The 19,310-nt window shown below is 42.3% G+C and overlaps 1 protein-coding gene across 3 annotated transcripts in view; it reads left to right on the forward strand.

Annotated features, from left to right (window-relative positions):
• Nucleotides 1-19,310, forward strand: part of BTBD9 (BTB domain containing 9) — a 483,558-nt gene that overhangs the window by 46,943 nt on the left and 417,305 nt on the right. For all 3 annotated transcript variants that reach the window (XM_079780631.1, XM_079780629.1, XM_079780630.1), the window contains exon 2: nt 12,493-12,704. In XM_079780631.1, the coding sequence (XP_079636757.1) occupies nt 12,520-12,704 (185 nt within the window). In that variant the 5' untranslated portion in view covers nt 12,493-12,519. The remainder of the gene's footprint in view (nt 1-12,492; nt 12,705-19,310) is intronic.

The raw sequence follows: 19,310 nt of genomic DNA on the forward strand, positions 1-19,310 counted from the left end.
AGAAGCAGATGTATATGTATTCTCCAAAAGTTGGCTTGAAAAATGACACTTTATTCATATCACTACGACATATTTTCCCTGGTTTGAATACGGTGTATCGAAAAGAGTTTGAGAATTGCTGGTCTGAGGAGCTAGTTGGCAGGTCTAGGAGTCTGAGTTAGAATAGTTTCTAATTACTTCCATGTGATGACAACATAACTCTTGTAAGTTCAGGACCCTGACAGACCTGGTTTGAATCTACTATTTATTGTCTGTGGCCTTGGACAAGTTGCCTAATATTGTCTGTTCCAATTTTCTATCTGTAAATTAGGATAAAAAACAATAGTACCTACTTAATCCAGTTCTTTGATATTAGATGAGATGTTGTGTCTAAAATGCCTATTAGGACTCTGCCTGGGTTAGACTAAATTCCCAATAATAATAACCATTATTACTAGGTGGGAAGTACTTTCTGTGTTCCTATTGCAAAATGGATAATTTTCTACCAGGTTGTAATTTTGTTTTAAGCTTCTTTTAGGGTTAAAACATTCAACCAATATTTGTTCATTGCATACATTTTAATTCCTTTCGTATGAATGTTCATTGCTAGTAATAGAGTATGTTTCAAACTATCTTGACTATTTTAAATTTGGGGTGGTCACTTTTTATTGAAATATATTTGACATGTAACATGTGTGAATGTTTAAGGTGTTAAGTATGTTAATTTGATACATTTTTATATTATAATACGATTGCCATTGTAGTTATAGTACTTCTTTCATCCTATATAATAAAAGGCTAATATGCAAATCAACCGAATGGCAAAATGACCGGTCGCTATGATGCGCACTGACCACCAGGGGGCAAACGCTCAACACAGGGGAAGTGCTGCTCAGCCAGAAGCTAGGCTCATGGCTAGTGAGCGCAGCAGCAGTGGCGGGAGCCTCTCCCGCCTCCATGGCAGTGCTAAGGATGTCTGATTGCCAGGTGGAGCGGGCCTAAGCTGTCAGTCAGACATCGCCTGAGGGTTCCCAGACTGTGAGAGGGCGCAGGCCCCGGCTGAGGGTCCCCCCCACCCCAGTGCATGAATTTCGTGCACCAGGCCTCTAGTGTTATAAAATTATCATTGCTTTTTAGTGGTTAGGATAAGTTCTAGTCTCTTAGCAGGTTTGAAGATTATCCTATATAATAAAAGGGTAATATGCATATTGACCCTAATGGCAGAATGACCTGGAACAACGGGTTGCTATGATGCACACTGACCACCAGGGGCAGACGCTCGATGCAGGATTTGCCCCCTGGTGGTCAGTGCGCTTCCACAGGGGGAGCACTGCTCAGCCAGAAGCCGGCTCATGGCTGGCCAGTGCACAGTGGTGGCGGGTGCCTCTCCTGCCTCCGTGGCAATGCTAAGGATGTCCGACTAATGTCTTAGGCCGGGGAAGTGGGCCTGAGCCATCAGTCGGACATACCCTGAGGGTTCCCAGGCTGCCAGAGGGATGTCTGACTGCCAGCTTAGGCCCGATCCCCTGGGGAGTGGGTCTAAGCCATCAGTCGCACATCCACTGAGGGGTCCTGGACTGCAAGAGGGCGCAGGCCAGGCTGAGGGACCCTCCCCCCACCCTCCCACCCCCCCCACCCCCGAGTGCACAAATTTCATGCACTGGGCCTCTAGTAATACAATCTATATAATAAAAGCCTAAGTGACCATTATGGCGGAATGATCAGAATGACCGGTTGCTATGATGCACACTGATCACCAGGGGGCAGACACTCAGCGCAGGAGCTGCCTCCTGGTGGTCACTGTGCTCCCACAGGGGAAGTGCTATTCAGCCAGAAGCTGGGTTCATGGCTGGTGAGCGCAGCGGTGGTGGTGGGAGCCTCTCATGCCTCTGCAGTAGCGCTAAGGAGCAGCAAGCCAAGTGGTAAGGAGCAGCGAGCAGGTGAGCGGTAAGGAGCGAGGGGTCCCGGACTGTGAGAGGGATGTCCACCTGTTGGCTTAGGCCCGCTCCTCGTGGGGAGTGGGCCTATGCCAGCAGTCGGACATCCCCCGAGGGGTACCGGACTGCGAGAGGACGCAGGCCGGGCTGAGGGACCCCCCTCCAAGTGCACGGATTTCATGCACCGCGCCTCTAGTATTGTCTATATTCATTATAGTCTCTGCATTAGATTTCTAGGACTTATGGCAGGGTCACCTTATGAAATCTAATTACTAGTAGTGTTGTCATAACAGCCATTTTCTTGTTTGCTTGTGTTGGCAATGCTACATTATCTTCAATCAGTGGTTTCCTTGCAAGAACCCTTTTTAATCCACTTGTCATTTTTGTGAGTGGTAATCTAATCAAAGCTAGATAGTATTTGAAAAATTCACATAAGCAGGCACACAGGTAAACCTGACACTTCCCTTGAGCAAATGAGGACACTACCTTCAATTCTGCCACTTTTTTTTTGGTGAATGATTTAGAAATCATTTATTCTCTTCCAGAGAAAGATATTTCAGGAATCCTGAACTAGAAAATGCCCATGAAGTTCAGTCATGTTTGCGCTATAGCACTTTACTGCCAGGTGTTACTATTCTTTTGGAGGATTTGGGTTGGATTTGCAGGGTATCAGAACCAAGGTTACACCGTCATTCTACACCTGTTCATTCAAACTTTTGGATGATGTGGGTACAGTATATATCAAAAGAAGTGAGGTATCCTTCCCATGAGAAACTGGAATGTGATTTGTTTTAGAGTTTAAGATGTAGAAAGGACATCATTTATCTCCCCAAGCAATATTAATTTAAATTTTTACATAACACATGGGTACCAAAAGCAGAAAGAAATTGGTGAGCCATATGCTTGTAAATGCCATCTCTTTCCTCAAGAGAAAGATCATTTATATTTTGTAATTAAAGAGCAGAAGGTCTTTTCCCCATAAAGGCCTTTTGGTCAGGAAATTTGCGGGATGGAGAGGGCTTCCCAGGGGAGGTTTATATAGCATTCAAGGACTCATTGGCATCGACACCTGGTGGGACTTTGCTCTTTGTCTATTTCCTTATTAAACTCTGGAGAATAAACTTTAATTCTAAAAATGTGAAACTCTTGTTAAAAAAAGTTTGTAAACAGTTCTAGAAGAGAGCATTAAGTAAAGAAATTGATATTTAGGTTGACTTGGTGTTTTCAAACTCATTAAGAGGCAGTTACAGCATTATGAACTACACTAGAGGCTAGGTGCACCAATTCGTGCACCAGTGGGGTTCCTCAGCCTGACCTGCAGGAAGGGCCGAAACCGGCTCTGCGACATTCCCTGAGGGGTCCCGGATTGTGAGAGGGCGCAGGCCAGGCCGAGGAACTCCAGCGGTGCATGATCAGGGCCGGAGAGGGACACAAGAGGTTGGCCAGCAAGGGAGGGACCACGGGAGGGCTCCAGGGCATGTCTGACCCATCTCACTCAGTCGCAATCTGCTGGACCTCAGCATCAAGCTAACTTACTGGTCGGAGTGTCTGCCCCCTGGTGGTCAACCAGTCATAGCGATTGGTTGACCTGTTGACTGTCTGCCCCCTTGTGGTCAGTGCATGTCATAGTAACTGGTCAATCGGACGACTGTCTGCCCCCTCGTGGTCAGTGCATGTCATAGTGGCCTTAGCATATCATTAGTATATTATGCTTTGATTGGTTGAACGGACCACTGGACGACCAGATACTTAGCATACTAGGCTTTTATTATATAGGAAAGGATATGGTGCTCTCAGTTTATTGATGGGCATTGTTCAATATTTTGGTTAGAAGTAATGGGTCTGGATTTCTTATTGCATAATAAACGGTCAATAACCCTGAGAATTTTAAACTGCTGCTTTAGTCTTAATTAAAAATATATATATATTTGAGTCCATGTAAGTTAGCGAAGCACAAAAAATTGTGTAGTTTCTATACCACCATCCCTGGTAAATATGAAGTCCCAGAACCCTCGACTAGTAATTGTGTATGGTATGTTGAATGGCACCATTTCTTGGTTGAGGGACCCCTGCCCTCTCTTAGAGTAAATCCCCATTTCCCCTGCCTTCTTAGCGTTTTCTTCCTCACACCTTGAAGGAGTAATTTAAGAGAATAGATTATCCTTGCCCTATCCTGTAAATGTCAGCAGGTTTTAGACTCTGAGACTGTCAATAGGAGCAAATCTCAGAGCATTTTGTGTGCATCTGAGAAGATCTGCCCTAAGTCTAGAAAAAGTCATACTGAAAATCCCAAAGTGAAGATCTTTAGTTGGAATGTATCAGATGGAGTGTCCTAGTAGGCCATGCTCCCCAGGCATCTGTTATTTGTTACTTTTTGCCTGTCTCAGTGTAATGAACCTTTTGTCCTGGCCTTCAAGTTGTTAATTTTTTATTTGTGGAGATAATATATTGTCCCTCTGCTTGCCATTCTATTTTAGTCACTAAATCAGGTACTGCTGGTTGTGGCAAATTAAAACTTTTGCTGTGTCATACACAAACTAATTTATTTTGTAAATTTAGTGACCAGAATTATTGACATAGTTGTATATAGTTTTATTACAAAAAATGCTTATTACACAATTTTTAAACATTACAGAAATATGTAGTGCATTATGTAAAATTTTTCCCCACAGCCCTGATTCATTGGGTTAACCCATGTTAATAGTTTGGTGTTTGCTTTTTATTTATTAAAATATAAGATTTTATTATACTATTTTGCAGCTTGCCTTTTTTCATACAAACACATATATTTATGAGTTTTTAAATGTCAGTAGTATCTAATTTTATCCTTTTTAAATCATTGTATAATATTCCATTGTGTAGACTTACCATATTTGCTTACCCAGTTCCCTTTAAATGGGCATTTAAGTTTTTTCCCAATTTTTTACTGTTATAGAAAGTGCTGAAATTGACATCCTTCTGTATTTAATTTTGTGCTCTTGGCTGAATATCCAGCTTTTTTCAAAATGGCTAGCCACTTTTATTGAAAAATTCACATTTCCTCCCACTAAATTGAAATGCTACACTTATATACGTATATGCTAAATCCCTATGTGTAGTTGTGTATATTTCTGGATTAATACGTTTCAGTGACCTGTGTCTCTAATAGGACATTGTTTTAATTGCTTAATGTATGATTTGCTTTCTCATTTAGTAAGCTGGCCCCTCTTATTGCTCTTTTTTTTTTCTCTCCAGAATATATACCAAATCACCTATTTATTCTTCCAGATGAACTCATTTATCCCAATTTATTTTATAAACTCTGTTTTGGTTCTGTTAAGGATTACTTTTAATTCCTGTATTAATTAGAACTGTGCCAGCTTAGCAAAACCTCTTGATAAATATAAAATTATCACTTCTCATTCTCAGTTTTCTAATCTGTGTTCCCATTTGTCAAATTATTAGTTTCTAACTGTGTATCCCTACCAAGAATGTTTGGTTAATTTTGCTTTCTGTTACTAAAGGATTGTTTTTGTTCACAATATAAAGTACAATAAAATATTAAATATGCTTCTTATGTGGTGATTTAGGGATGATTGGTCTCTTTACCACATTGTATCTTTCTGTCTCAAAGCAATGTATGTATCTTCATTTATTTTTCTTAAATCCCTCAATCGAGTTTTATAATTTTCTTTACATGTTCTACGAGTTTATTTCTGGGTATTGCATGTATTTTGCAATTATGAATTGCAATATTTTTTCTAATTTTATAGATGGTTGTTTTGGCCTAAAAGGGTACTATATAATAAAGAGGTAATATGCAAATTGACCATCACTCCAACACACAAGATGGCCACCCCCATGTGGTCAAAGATGGCCGCCCCCATGTGGACACAAGATGGCCTCCACAAGATGGCTGGCAGGGGATGGCAGTTGTGGGTGATCAGGCCAGCAGGGGAGGGCAGTTGGGAGGGACCAGACCTGCAAGGGAGGGCAGTTGGGAGGGACCCAGGCCTGCAGGGGAGGGCAGTTGGGAGGGACCAGGCCTGCATAGGAGGGCAGTTGGGGGGGACCAGGCCTGCAGGGGAGGGCAGTTGGGTGTGACCAGGCTGGCAGGGGAGAGCAGTTAGGGGCGACCAGGCCGGCAGGGGAACAGTTAGGCGTCGATCAGGCCGGCAGGGGAGTGGTTAGGGGGTGATCAGGCTGACAGGCAGAAGCAGTTAGGGGCAGTCAGTCAGGCAGGCAGGCCGGCGAGCGTTTGGGAGCCAGCAGTCCTGTATTGTGAGAGGGGTCCCAGATTAGAGCGATGCAGGCTGGGCTGAGGGACACCTTCCCACCCTGTGCACGAATTTTGTGCACCGGGCCTCTAGTCATGTAATAGTTTTATGTGGTCTCCTTAGTGAACCTTCCTTATTTTCTCTCATATCTTTTTAGTTCATTTTCATGGATATTTCATGTGGGCAATCAGATTATCAGCAATAGTGATTATTTTGCCTCTTTGTTTCCTCATCAATTTAGCTTTAACTTGGTTTTCTTAATTGCATTGTGTTTTGTTCCTGAAAATTATATAGTGAGAAGAGTAGGCATCCTTACCTTATTTCTGAACTTTATAGGAATGTTTCTAGTGTTTTATTACTAATCAGATATTTACATCTGTTACAGTTAGGCTGTGTATGTAGGTAATATACTTATTAATGATTGTATAAAAAGGTATTTTAACTTTAATGAGCTATTTATGTGACTTTTTTCTCCTTTGACCTTGTAATTTGATGACTTAATTCTTTTCCCTAATATTCATCATCCTTTTGGAATTGACCCACTTTGTCATGAATCCTTCTGATTAATTCTATTTTCCAATATTTTACATAGGATTTCTTTTTCATTTATACTGATTTTTGAGTGTGTGGTTATATCTTTGTGTTACATTGGCTTCATAAGAAGAAGCAGAAAACTTTATTTTTTCTCTTATGCACAGGAATAGTTGGAATTATGTGATCTTTAAAATTTTAAAGAAAACTGTCCTTAGAACTGTTTGGATCTGGCATATTGCCAAGTCAGGGGCCAGGAATACATTTGGGCAGATGGGGTAGGCTATTTTCTTAGAATACTTACTCCTATCCAAATCTAAGATTAAATAAGTGTATCAGATAGGTTCTTAGACTGCTTGTTTTCAGTGCTTTTGCAAACACTGTTAGATCCTCTGGTTGTTTCTGGAGCTACTAGTATACAAAAAAGTTAACATAGCAGGATTGAACTTTTATCTTTAGAAAGGAAGGCCTGCTTGCAAAGTTGTCCCTTGCCTGGTATCTGGAAACTTGGATTTTCGAAGGGGTCCTGCCATTAATTGATAAGAGTGACTCATTTAAACAGTGTGTACAAAGCAGTGTGGTTTATGTTGAATGCTGCTTTCCTTCTTGGAGTCTGGAATTTGGATACCAAGGCAAGGGCTACCTACACTAACAGCCTCCTGTTAAACACTCTGGGTATTGAGTCTCTAGCAAGCTTCCTGGTTAGAAACATTTAACTTGTGCTTTCACAGCTTTGTGGGGGAATTAAGCACATCCAATGTTACTCCATTGGGAGAGGACCCTTATGTCTGAGGGCCTTCGTCCCACGTGCTTTTTTAATTTGCACTGTGTTCTTTTGCTGTCATAAATAATAGCCATGAGCACAGCCATATGCTGTGTCATGAGAGTCCATTTCTTATGACAGGCCCAAAACAGTGATAATAAAAAGTAGTGGCAGAGTTAAAAAATAATACTTAAAAAAAACCCTAATGTAACCATGTCATTATAGGTGTGGAAACAATCTCATGGAAGCTAGAAAATTTGTAAAAGATCACCTATGTCATTAGTGACAGAATAAGTTTCAAAGCTTCAGAAACAAATCAATAAACAGTTTTTCCCGTAAAGTTAAAATTTTTCCAATTTTATCTAGCTAATTAAAATAGATTGTTTAAAAAATTACGTTTATTGGTGTGTGGTTGCTAAAACATGCTTTTTTAAAAAAAGCAAGCATTGGACCCAAACTATGACTTTGTAGATAAGCTACAGCATTGGGTAAAAGTATTTTCTGCATAGAAGCTGTGACACTAGTAACTTGTTAGCACCATTTGTCTCTTTGCAATAAAACTCAAAATGGGATCATATCCTAAATGAACTTTTTCAGCTGGTATTTTATTTGTATACTAGTGGCCTGGTGCGCGAAATTCATACACATTAAAAGGGGATTAATTAGAGGAAATATTTTAATATTGCTACTTGCCCTTTCTCTATAATAGAAGTGTCAGAGATGAAAGAAAATTAGTAAAATGTATATGAAAATCTTCCTTCTATCAGAGTCTGGGGCGCGCTGCGGGACCCAGAGTCAAGTCCCCACCCACCTGCGCCACCTCAAAATCGTGTGAGACCCAGACCCAGCCGGCTCCACCCCCATTGGGTGAGATCCAGACCTGGTCGGCCCCACCCCCATTAAGCGGGGCACAGCCTCAGGTCTCCTGGCCTGGCGCTTGACGGGGAGCACAGCCTCAGATGCCTCATCAAGCCCCGCTGGGCTGGGGGGCGCAGCATCAGGTTTCCTGGCGCACACTGGGCAAGGGTTGCAGCCTCAGGTTCCCCAGCGCACCCTCAGGTTCCCTGGCCTGGCGCCGGGGTGGGGGATGTGGCCTGAGGTCGCTCGGCCCAAGGCCAGGGCGGGCGGCGTGGCCTGAGGTCCCCTGTCAAGCCCCGCCGGGGTGGGGTATGTGGCCTGAGATCCCCAGGCCTGGCACCGGGGCGGGGGGCAGGGGGTGGCCTGAGGTCCCCCAGCCTGAGCGAGGGTGGGGGACATGCCTTGAGGTCCCCTGTCAAGCCCTGTCAGGCAGGGGACACAGTCTGAGATCCCCCGTCAAGCCCGGCCGGGTGAGGGGGTCCAGCCTCAGGTCCCACGTCAAGCCCCGCCTGGTGGGGGTGCAGCCTCAGGTCTCCTGTCAAGCCCCGCCGGGCAGGGGGCGTGGCCTGAGGTACCCCGGCCTGGGGTGAGAGGAGCAGCCTGAGGCCCCCCGGCCTAGCACCGGGACGGGGGCGCATCTTGAGGTCCCCTATCAAGCCCTGCTGGGTGGGGGATGTAGCCTGAGTTCCCCTGTCAAGCCCCACTGGGCGTGGGGTGTGGCCTCAGGTCTCCCGGCCCGGCACCAGGGCAGGGGGGTGCGGCCTGAGGTCCCCGTCAAGCCCTGCCAGGCGGGGGCGCAGGCTCAGGTTCCCTGCCCCAGCCCAGCGCCACACAGACTCAGGTCCCTGCTGATTGCTCCTTAAGGCTTGTTTCGGGAACTCGGCCTCTGCTGTGGGCGCAGCCGTCTTGTGTTATGGAAACCCCACCTCCACGGTGGGTGCTGCCATCTTTGTGATGGTGTGATGGTCAGTTCGCATATTACCTCTTTGTATAGGTAGATAGATAGATTTGCACACCTGAGTGAGAGTTGTGAATCTACAACAAAGTCTAGCTCAGTGGCTCTTTTCCAGGCTGCTCATTAGAATCAAGTCAGAAAAGTGATTACACATTACAGACCAATTAAGTCAGAATCTCTCATGGGTGGGGCTCAATCATCTTTTTCTTTTCTTTTTAAGCTCCCCATGTGAATCCAATATGTGGCAATCTCATTGAGAATCTTTGGTCTAATTAAAATTCTTTCTGTATGCCAATAAAAATTGTGTTTATTCCATACTAAGTGACTGTTTTCTATACCCAGCAATATTAGCTTTTATGTCTTTAGTTGGAAAAGCATAATAAAAATGTAAATTTAGCAAAATGAAATTGTATGACTAAGAAGTTCAGATCTAGAGAACCTACTATAATATTTACATATGTAGTATCAGTTGAAGAATTATACATTTACTTTTGAGCTAATTAACCAAAAACTAATCATTGTGCATCAAGAATCATTTAGTTAATCATTTAAATCTTACTCATGATGTAAGAGAATGTTATAATAGAGAAAATATTCACTGGGTACAGGCACACCTATAATTATTGTAATAATTCCATTTTATTACAATTCTCTTTATTGTGCTTCATATATGTTACATTTTTTACAAATTAAAGGTAAGAACTTCCACCAGCAAAAATATTATAATTTGTTTTATTGCAGTACTCACTTTATTGTGGTGGTCTGCAACTGAGGTATGTCTGTATATGCATTGCATCTTTTCAGCCAGAAGAGTGTCAGTTTTGTTCAGAGTCATGCACCATCATTGAGGGAAATACAGGGAGTACTAAAAAAATGTATATACACTTGAACAGCTGATGGCTCAGTTTTGAAAATGAAATGTATTTTAATAAACACTGCCTTTATAATTATTCAAAGTGTGTGTATACAGTTTTGGTTTTTTTTTTTTTTTTGGATACCCTTTATTAGATAGTGATGTGAGAGTTCGTGTTGACAAGGAATGGGATTTTAAAATCAGGTACGAGTCACTTTCAGAATTTTATGGCTGATATAGGAAATGACCATGTTATTTTGAACATTGGTTATATAATCTAGCCAGAAACCAAAACCAAAACTAAAACAGTTTGAACCTTTGTCTAGTTTACAGTCAGTCCTTGATCATATGTTAGAGCAGGGATTGGCAAACTATGGCCTGAAGGTTAAATCCAGCCTTCTCCTGTAAATAGTTATTGGAACATAGCCATCCTCATTTATTTACTTACTGTCAGTGGCTGCTTTTAGTTGAATAGTATTGTGACAGAGACTGTATAGCTTGCAGAGCCCCAAAATACTTAATCTCTGACTCTGCAGAAAGTTTGCCAATTCCTGTGGTAGACTGTTGTATTGCACATTTGATGATTGAGTCACACATGATTTGCTGACACTCCTTAAGTTGATCCTCTTAATCTGAATTTGGTCTTTCATGCACAGGTGACTGGAGATGATTCTGTTTTTAGGGCTTTCCAATGGAGGTTGCAATTGAGGGAAAGAGATTTGCCTTGGCTTTGAGGTGTATGCTGCTAACCCTCTGATGTTCCTAATATGGGGGACCATATTTGTTTACTTACGTGGGGTGGGTGTCTGTTTGCCTAACTCACATCCTCCATGTTCCCCTACATCACAGTCCTTGCTGTTCCTCCCTCTGTTGGGGATGGTCATGGAGTAGCAGGTAACTGGAGAACCTGGATCAGGAGATTCTCCCACTGCAGTCTCTGGGGATAAAGACCATTTTTCTTTTCTTTTTTAAAAAAATATATTTTATTGATTTTTTTTACAGAGAGGAAGGGAGAGGGATAGAGAGTTAGAAACATCGATGAGAGAGAAACATCGATCAGCTGCCTCCTGCACATCCCCTACTGGGTATGTGCCCGCAACCAAGGTACATGCCCTTGATTGACCGGAATCGAACCTGGGACCCTTCAGTCCGCAGGCTGACGCTCTATCCACTGAGCCAAACCGGTTAGGGCATAAAGACCATTTTTCATACAATTTGCTAATAATGGGTTTGGATGTGAAAGTTTAAAGATTAGGAGTGGCTTAACCCTCAACCCTTCCTGGTCCAAGTGGAGAGTTCTAGAACGTGTGGAGGGCTAGTGGAGAGAACAATCTGGCTTAATTCCCCTAGTCTCTGGTGCAGCAGAGGGTAGTTGGCTCTCTGAGCTATCGACCACATCTCCACCTCGGCCCCTGGATGCTAGTGAAGGCTCTCATCCACTTCCTGGGTTACTTGTAACTGAAAAAGCAGTACCTGCAAATACATTAGAGATTTAAGAATATAAACATTTTTAACTTTTGAAGCACGTAACTTCCTTTTCTAACGTGAAGATGTTCATTAAGTTTTGGCTTTTTGATTTTCAGTTAACATGTTGAAAGGCATGACATACAAAAGCAAGGACGTGCCTGTGAATGAGATTGAATATAATGATGTCCTGGTAGACCTAGGTGATGTGATCATTAGAGCTGTAAGTTTGGGCTAGAAGTTAGTCTTGAGAAAAATATTCCATTTTTGAGGGGGATTAGGATGCTTTAATAAATGTCAAGTTATTTTTGTGAGTAAGGAAGATTGGTAATTTTTAGAAAATATTTAAATGGTTTTAGACCCAAACCTCTGAAAATATTTGAAATATGATGATTTAGTTTATTCTTCTTGTGATTTAGGTCTAGATCTATGCCTGAATGCATTTTCTGCTGAGGTTATTTAGTTATACCCACCTGTCTGTGCTAAAAGAGGAGTTCTTCTGGTGGTTGATTTTCTTCTTCCTGCGGTTCTGAGAAGTAAGGGAACTGTATTTGGCATAGAGTTCTAGATTGTGATGTTTCTATGTGCTGCTAGTATTTGAGGACCCTGGCATTTATTTTTGCTTTCTTAGTGTGAAAACGCGACCCTGGCATTTATTTTTGCTTTCTTAGTGTGAAAACGCATTGAAGGTAGTGTGTTAATGGAAGCAGGCAGAATTGCTTCCCACAGTAAATGGGTTAATGAAGATACCAATAATGATGAAACCTCTCTCATGTGAGTGTTTTAAAATACGTAGTTTAAATTTTTATTTAGCTATGTTTATGGTATGTGATTTTTTTTTACGTGTATTCTCCTCCCTCTTCCCCCCACTAACTTTCATCCCTTTTTTATCCTAGATCAGCGACTATTATCTATTCTACAAAATGAGTAACAGCCACCCACTTCGCCCCTTTACTGCAGTGGGGGAAATTGATCATGTGCACATTTTATCTGAACATATTGGTGCCTTGTTGATTGGGGAAGAATATGGTGACGTCACATTTGTTGTGGAAAAGAAACGTTTTCCTGCTCACCGGGTAATTTTAGCAGCGAGGTGCCAATATTTTCGGTAAGTCTGTAATACTTTGTGAAGATTCAAATTAACTATAGAAACATTGGTATTTTTTACTCTATAAAAATACTAGAGGCCTGGTGCACGAAATTCGTGCACTGGGGAGGGGTCCCTCAGCCCAGCCTGCCCCCTGTCACATACTGGGAGCCATCAGGGGATGTCCTATGGATGGCTTAAGCCCACTCCCCATTGGGAGCGGACCTAAGCCGCAGTCTGGCTTCCCTTTGCTTGAGGCGACCGGGCTGATCAGGGGAAGGCGCCCGCCCCATCACCCCTCTGCTGCAGCCACTGCCAGTCACTGCAGCCGCCCAGGTATTTTCATCAACACGGACTATGTAACATAGCATAACAATAAATACTAGCAATCCTTCCATTCAACATGTGTAAGAATTTCATCTTTATAGACTTTTTGTTATTTTTTGAAAATCACCGTTTTCTTCAGAAACCATTTTAGAACTGTAGGGTTAGAAGGCTCCCCAGGCTATATTGTACCCAATCCACCAATTTTCAGGATCTCAAGAATATTTTTTAGGCTGAGTCTTTGTTGCCTTCACCTTCTTCTCACCATTGATTACTAATGGAAGTTAAATAGATATATTGGTAGATAGGCTTCTTGTTATACAGACAGACGATCCTCTGGACTTTCTAATGAACTTGAATACCTCTTAGTTTCAGGTTACTGAGGTCCAGGACCTGTAGGTAACTCAACAGATCTCTCTCTAAGACAAGCATTTGATAACCCCAAATTAGAAACAAGTTTTTTTTTGTTGTTAATCCTTACCCTAGCATATTTTTCCATTGATTTTTAGAGAGAGTGGGAGGGAGGGGAAGAGACAGAGATTGAGAAACAGCAATGTGAGAGAGACATATTGATTGATTGCCTCTCGCACACGCCCTGACCAGGGCCAGGGATCGAACCTGTAACCAAGGTATGCCCTTTACCAGAATTTAATCCTTGACCCTTCAGTCCATGGGCCGACACTCCATCCACTGAGCCAAATCGACTAGGGCTAAATAAAACAGCTATTTACTGAGATTGTTTCATAGTTATACTAGAACTAAAACTAGACAAAATATTTATGCATTTAATTAATGCAAAAATTTTACTTAATATGAAGCTATTGTTTATTACTCAAACTCTTAATTTCCAGGGTGATAAATGTTAAAGTGAGCTCTAATTACTCTGAGTTATATCTAATGTTAGTTAAAAGGGGGTCATCATTGAATGATAATGTATCTTTGATAAATCCATTGGTCTATATCCTTAAAGTCATTTATTTGCATGGGAAACTTGATATCTAAAATTGAGATGCTGATGGCTAAGAAAAAAATTCAGTTACCCTCTAGTGAAAACTGTAGTCTAAGTTTTATAATCAGAAATAACTAAGACAACGAAACAGCAACACCTAGAGTCACACAGGAAAGTGTGTCTCTTATAAATATTTACTACTGGATGAGAATTTTATAGATCTGATAACAATTTGTAGAGCATTCCATCTTACATATAAAGTGTCACTGTAGATGAAGTGAGGAGCCTAGAAAACAGAGGAGTCTACTATTAAGAGTTCTCGCTAACATTCTCCGATTCCTCTTGCTAATGGCCTTGCTCTAGTCATTATTTGTTACCAGTCTCTGTCCTCTGCACACTTTTTGTGTTTCTTTCCCATTTCTTAACTTTTGGTTCACTCACTATTAGTGTTTTTTGAAAAGTCCATTCTTTTGTTTCTTAAGTATGTTTTTATTGATTTCAGAGAGAGGAAAGGAGAGGGAAAGAGGGATAGCAACATCACTGATGAGAGAGAATCAGTGATCAGCTGTCTCCTGCACACCCCCTGCTGGGGATTGAGCCCGCAGTCCGGGCATGTGCCCTGACCGGAATTGAACTCTGAACTCTTGGTTTATGGGTTGACTTTAAACCTCTGAGCCTCATGGCCGGGCTGAAAAATTCATTCTTTATTAAGTCAGAATTTTTCAGCTTTATGTTTAATATTTGTTAATAGTTTATACCTTATCCTTTTTCAAAAATAATTTGAGACAAGTATATGTGGGTATATTTTAGGTAATCAGTATATTCTTGAAAGAAACTAAAATACTTTAAAAAATTAAAGATCATATTGAATTAATGGAATATACTCTCCTTACTTGTTGACCTTGTTCTTAATGTCTATGGATATTGAACCTTAATATCTGGTGGCTCACAAGACTAACCTCAGAGTCATTACCAATGATGCCTTAAATTCTCATTGCAGACACCCTTTCTGTGCAAGGTAGGTCAACTGTCAGTAGTCAGGAGAGGCTTTACTAAGTGTCATAGAACCTATCAGTTCCCAAATAAGGACAAACTGACTGTACAGGAGGGAACTTGAGTTCCACAAGTTGGAGTTCATATTTAGGATTCCAAGGAGCTTCATCAAAGCCACTTTTTTTGTTTGTTTTTGTTTTACATTTTTTCTCTCTTTTTTTAAATTGTTTAAAGTATTACAAGGAGAGAAACCAAGATGGCGGCATAAGGTAAACACCTAACTGTTGCCTACCACAACAATTTTGAAACGACAACTGGAAAACAGAGCGCACACTGTCCAGAACCACCGGAAAGGTGGCAGAGTGGAAAACCTACAACTAGAGAAAAAAAAGAGAGGGGGACGCTGAGCCTCAGGAGCTGTGGAGGTGCGGAGATCCGTGAGCACGGAAAGGGCGGGCGGCTGAATACGCAGCAGGCTTGCTCGCAGCGCGCGGAGAGGGAGGGCAGCAGACGCGTGGCTAGCTTTCTCGTTTGGGAGAAAAACAAAACCTCCTGACTGCACTGAAATCCAGCTGCGGTCAGGGAGAAACTGGTCTGTTTGGCAGCGGACAAGGCTCGAAAGCTGCCTTCTCTCAGAGGCGCGCAGCCACTGATTAGGGCACGGAGAAACCTGCCCTCTTAGGGCTGCGCGGATGGAAACCAAGTTTGTCTGCGCCACCCTGAGACTCCGCCCCATCCAAGCTGAGCACAGCCCTCCCAGTGACTGGATTTCTCATTCGGGAGAAAAACAAAACCTCCGGTCTGCACTGAAATCCAGCCCCAGCTGGGGAGAAACTGGTCTGTTAGGCAGCGGGAGAGGCTCGAAAGCTGCCTTCTCTCAGGCGCGCAGCCATTAATTTGGGCACGGAGAGACCGCCCTGGAGCAGACGGGAAACCAAAGCTTGTCTGCGCCACCCTGAGACTCCGCCCCATCCAAGCAGAGCACAGAAGCTCTCCCAGCGGAGACACTGCTGATCCTCACAGCCAACTGGCTTGGAGATCAATTCCCGCCAGTGATACCAACAATCCCAATCACTCTGAACTCCAGTTTCTGGGGACACGCGGGGGACCCAGACGCCTACGGGACTCTCGGCCATCGGTTGGAGAGTGAGAGTGAGTTTTCTGTCGGTGTGGATGACACCAGATTTCAACCACTCTTATAAGGGACACATTCAAGAGGCAGACTCAATGAGCACCAAAGCCCTACTGTGTCTCCAGCACAGCAATTCTTCCGTTATAGACACAGCAGGCCCTCACAACCAATTGGACTGGAGGTCAATTCCTCCCAGTATACCAACAGCAATCAGGGCTTTTAACTACACCAAGACTTTCCACTCAGCCCATAAAGGGGAGTACCAAGAGCGACCACCTAGGGTGATTGGGGAAGCTGAGCTACCGGCCCCTATAGGTCACTGACCACACAAAGCCACTCCATCAACACAGGGAGGCAGCAAAATGTGGAGACAGCGAAGTATGTCACAAGTAGGAGAGATAGATGAAAGCAAACTAATGGACGACAGTGTTCAGAACCATATTTATAAGGTTACTCAAGAATCTTCTAAAAACCGCTGAGAAACTTGAAGAGACCTTCAAGGACCTAAATGACAATACCAAAAAAATGGAAAAGGACCAGTCAGAAATTATGCATACACTGTCTGAAATAAAGAATATACAGAGTAGACCACCGCACCCGAAGAGTCAAACCAAAGATCTGGAATATGAGGAAGAAAAAAACACCCAACCAGAGAGGCGGAAAGAAAGAAGAATCCAAAAGTGTGAGGATAACATAAGGAGCCTCCGGGATGGCTTTAAGCATACCAATATCCGAATTTTTGGGGTGCCAGAAGAGAGAGAGCAAGATACTGAAAACCTATTTGAAGAAATAATGACAGAAAACTTCCCCCACCAGGTGAAAGAAATAGACTTACAAGTTCAGGAAGCGCACAGAACCCCACACAAGAGGAATCCAAAGAGGACCACACCAAGACACATCATAATTAAAATGCCAAGGGCAAAAGACAAAGAGAGAATCTTACAAGCAACAAGAGAAAAACAGTTAGTTACCTACAAGGGAGCACCCATACGACTGTCAGCTGATTTCTCAACAGAAACTATGCAGGCCAGACGGGAATGGCAAGAAATATTCAAAGTGATGAATAGCAAGAACCTACAACCAAGACTACTCTACCCAGCAAAGTTATCATTCAGAATTGAAGGTCAGATAAAGAGCTTCACAGATAAGAAAAAGCTAAAGGAGTTCATCACCACCAAACCAGTATTATATGAAATGCTGAAAGGTATTCTTTAAAAAGAGGAAAAAGAAGAAAAAAGTAAAGATAAAAATTATGAACAACAAATACATATCTATCAACAAGTGATTCTAAAAATCAAGTGAATTCAAAATCTAAGGAACAGAATAAACTGGTGAACGTAATAGAATCAGAGGCATAGAATGGGAGTGGATTGATAATTCTCAGGGGGAAAGGGGTGTCTGTGTGGGGGGTATGGGAAGAGACTGGACAAAAATCATACACCTATGGATAAGGACAACGGGGGGGGGGGAGGGAACCGGGTGATGGGGAGATATGGGGGGAAAAAAGGAGAAACAATTGTAATAATCTGAACAATAAAGATTTATTAAAAAAAATAAAGTATTACAAATAGTAATACATATGTCACCTTTTTTCCCCCCAATTGACCTTCCCCCAGCCTCCCCTAACGCCCCCCCCCGCCCCGCCTTCAAAGCCACTTTTATTTATTTATTTATTTATTTATTTATTTTTATATTTTTATTTATTTCATAGAGGAAGGGAGAGAGAGAGGGAGATAGAAACATCAATGATGAGAGAGAATCACCGATAGGCTGCCTCCTGCACGCCCCACACTGGGGATCGAGCCTGCAACCCGGGCATGTGCCCTGACTTGGAATCGAACCATGATCTCCTGGTTCATAGGTGGACACTCAATCACTGAGCCACACCAGCCGGGCCAAAGCCACTTTTAGAGCATTGAGAATCCATGTGAATATCATGAGTCACGCTGATATAAGTCTTGGTGAGATCTTCCGAGGAAGGCGTTTTTAATCTCGCAATTTTAAAGTTGTGGTTAAATGTACTCTGGATTAATGAAAGCATTCAAGGGTGTTTTTAGGCAGAGTATAACCCAATGAAGAGGTTTGCTCAGAATATTCATGACTTTTTTGCTGGATGGTTTTAGCCATTTTCGTGACCCAAGCAAGAATGCTGGATCCTGGGGGAGGGTGAGAAGAGTTCCTGGCAGGTGTGGAGAGAACCCTTGAAATGCTAGTCCTGCTCTGAGAATATTAGGAGCAGGGGGAATCTCTTTTTGCCCCCTTATTCTCTTGCTCTCACTTTTACATGTTTCCTGTTTCACTCTTTACTCTTCCTTTTCTGCGTTCCTCCTTTGTCATCGTCCGGCTGCCCTTTCTTTTCTGATAGAGTGAAAGTTTAATTGGTTCTTATTATTTCTCTAGAGTAATAGAGGTAGAAATTAAAATTCATCACATGACTGAATTTTCTAATTTTCATTTCTTAGATGAGCAGATAAGCAATAATATGGGGATTTTAAAAAATCTGACAAATACTGAAAGACAAAAAAAAATCAAATCCATAATTCCATTACCAACTTCAATTTCATTTTTAATTTATAAAGTAACAATGAAAGCCCTTTCCTCCAAGCCATCTAATCCCATTCCCCAGAGACAACCACTGTTAACAGTTTAATATGAATTTTCCCTGATTTTTCTCAATATAAATAGGTGTCCTATATAATAAAAGGCTAATATGCAAATCGAACAAACGGCAAAACAACCGGTCGCTATGATGTGCAATGACCACCAGGGGCAGACGCTCAACATCCCCCAAGGGCACCTGGACCACGAGAGGGCACAGGCCGGGCTGAGGGGGACCCCCCAAAGTGCATGATTTCGTGCACCAGGCCTCTGGTATCTATCTATATATATACACCTATGTACATACAAATACAAGTATGTGCTGTACACTTTTTTACTCAACACATGGATCGGATCTGCAACGTAACTGCTATCTCCTGGACATCTTTACAAACAGTATATATTGCCCTCCCTTGGTCTTTCTAATGGCTGCATAGAATGTATATATCACAATTTTTTTAGTCACATTCCTGTTGGTGGACATTTTAAGGTTTTTTTCAGTATCTCCGTTGTTTCAGTATCTATTCTTATAAGTTCCTCTTTAGTCATGCTGTATTATATCTCTAGAGCTGCATCCTAAAAGTGAGATTACTGAGTTGAGGGTATACATCTTTTAGATTTAAATTACTTT

Source organism: Cnephaeus nilssonii (genome assembly GCF_951640355.1).
Source record: "Cnephaeus nilssonii genome assembly, chromosome: 9".
Lineage (NCBI taxonomy): Eukaryota > Metazoa > Chordata > Mammalia > Chiroptera > Vespertilionidae > Cnephaeus > Cnephaeus nilssonii.